The following is a 1606-nucleotide window of genomic DNA, read 5'->3' as shown; positions in this document are numbered from 1 at the left end:
ACACACACACACACACACACACAGAGTGATAACGTGTTTATTGTGTGTAAGCTGGCAGCTGACTGGTGGATTTCTCTGTGCAACCTCCTGCTACTGGAACACAAACCTGCAGGTCAAAGGTCAAACTTGCTGCTGCCACAAGCTGTGTGACTTACTGACAGTTAATAGGGGACAGCCTCAAATTGTACATGACCTTTGACCACACCGGGTGGGTTCGGGGGGGTCTTACCAGAGAAATTCCTGGTGGCCAACATGGTGGTGAGAATGGCTCCCTGAAGGAAAGAAGGGATAAAAATAAAAGCACAGAAAATTATGACAGAATTTATTTCTGATTTTCTAAAAATGATTATTATGTGAAGTTAAAACAGATTAACTTCAACATTTCCTTTAAAACAACAAAGAGTCAAAAGCAGCCGTGACCACAAATCTGAGCTTTGGAAACTTTTTTCCTCCGTGGTCACTAAAAACACTAAAACTTCATGGTTTTATTTTGAAAGTCCACCTTCAGTTTCCTCCTGGCGTTGAACTTCTTCAGACACTCAACCGTTTCCTGTCTGTGCATGCAGGACGCCACTGTGGATCGGTGCTGAGAGGAAGAAGAACATCATCATCATCGTGAGGAGCAGAACAGGACAGAGAACAAGGTCAAAGGTCAAAGGTGAGAGGGTCTCACAGAGATCCAGGGGTGTTTGAGCGCCTCGGCAGCTGTGATGCGTTTGGCCGGGTTGATGGTCAGCATCTTATTGATGAGATCTTTGGCTTCAGGAGTCACCGTGTCCCACTCCGGGGAAGGAAACTAGGAAGCAAGGACACAGGGAGAGGAGGCAAGGAGAGGACAAGTTTAAATTAGAACAACTGTAATAACAAAGGTGTTAAAGCCCCGCCCACAATGGTTAAACTGTCAATAAAGTACAGGTGAACAGTCGTGATGTCATGTGACCTACATCATAGGCGCCAGCTTTGATCTGCTGGTACAGACGATGCTGATCTTCATCCCAGAATGGAGGATAACCGACCAATAGGATGTAGAGAATCACACCTGAGACAGAAGACCATAAAAAATTAAATAAATACATCTGACAAAAATAAAATGCAATAAAATATTTTAAAAAATCCACAGAGAGACAGAAAAACCATAAAAGCTAAAAAAAAAAGTGGAAGAAGGAATGAATGCGAAAGATAAAAGAGACAAAAATGTCCTCAGAGACTGAAAATAAAGAAAGTAAAAACACTAAACGTGAAAACAACTCCCTGGACATAAACCCTGAGTAAAAAATAAACAAACTGCACATGAGTGGAGGAAACATAAAGAAAGAAGAAACGGTAGAAACAGGAAGTAGAGACTCACCACAGGCCCAGAGGTCGACTGCTTTCCCGTATGGGTCCTTCCTGAGGACCTCTGGAGACAGATAACCTGGAGTCCCCGCAAAGCCTGAAAACAAACACACGTTTACACACAGTTGCTGTTTTGGAAGACCCTTGTTTATGTGACAAAGCGGCACAAATAAAAAATTTAGATTAATGAAGACCATCATCATCACCACCATAATCATCATCACCACCATCACCACAGTCACCATCATCATCGCCACCATAATCATCATCA

The 1606-nt window shown here is 42.8% G+C and overlaps 1 protein-coding gene across 1 annotated transcript in view; it reads right to left on the bottom strand.

Annotated features, from left to right (window-relative positions):
- camk2a (calcium/calmodulin-dependent protein kinase II alpha) overlaps positions 1–1606 on the bottom strand; it is a 45864-nt gene that overhangs the window by 11888 nt on the left and 32370 nt on the right. Inside the window, exons 8-12 of the mRNA XM_042215819.1 lie at positions 1349–1432; positions 945–1039; positions 674–796; positions 503–586; positions 230–272 (exon numbers count right to left, since the gene is read on the bottom strand). Coding sequence (XP_042071753.1) covers positions 230–272; positions 503–586; positions 674–796; positions 945–1039; positions 1349–1432 — 429 coding nt within the window. The remainder of the gene's footprint in view (positions 1–229; positions 273–502; positions 587–673; positions 797–944; positions 1040–1348; positions 1433–1606) is intronic.

This window comes from Haplochromis burtoni, unplaced genomic scaffold, assembly GCF_018398535.1.
Source record: "Haplochromis burtoni strain Fernald_Lab_line unplaced genomic scaffold, NCSU_Asbu1 Contig_831, whole genome shotgun sequence".
Lineage (NCBI taxonomy): Eukaryota > Metazoa > Chordata > Actinopteri > Cichliformes > Cichlidae > Haplochromis > Haplochromis burtoni.
The sequence above is the reverse complement of the archived record's forward strand: the minus strand, read 5'-3'. Positions and strand labels throughout refer to the sequence as shown.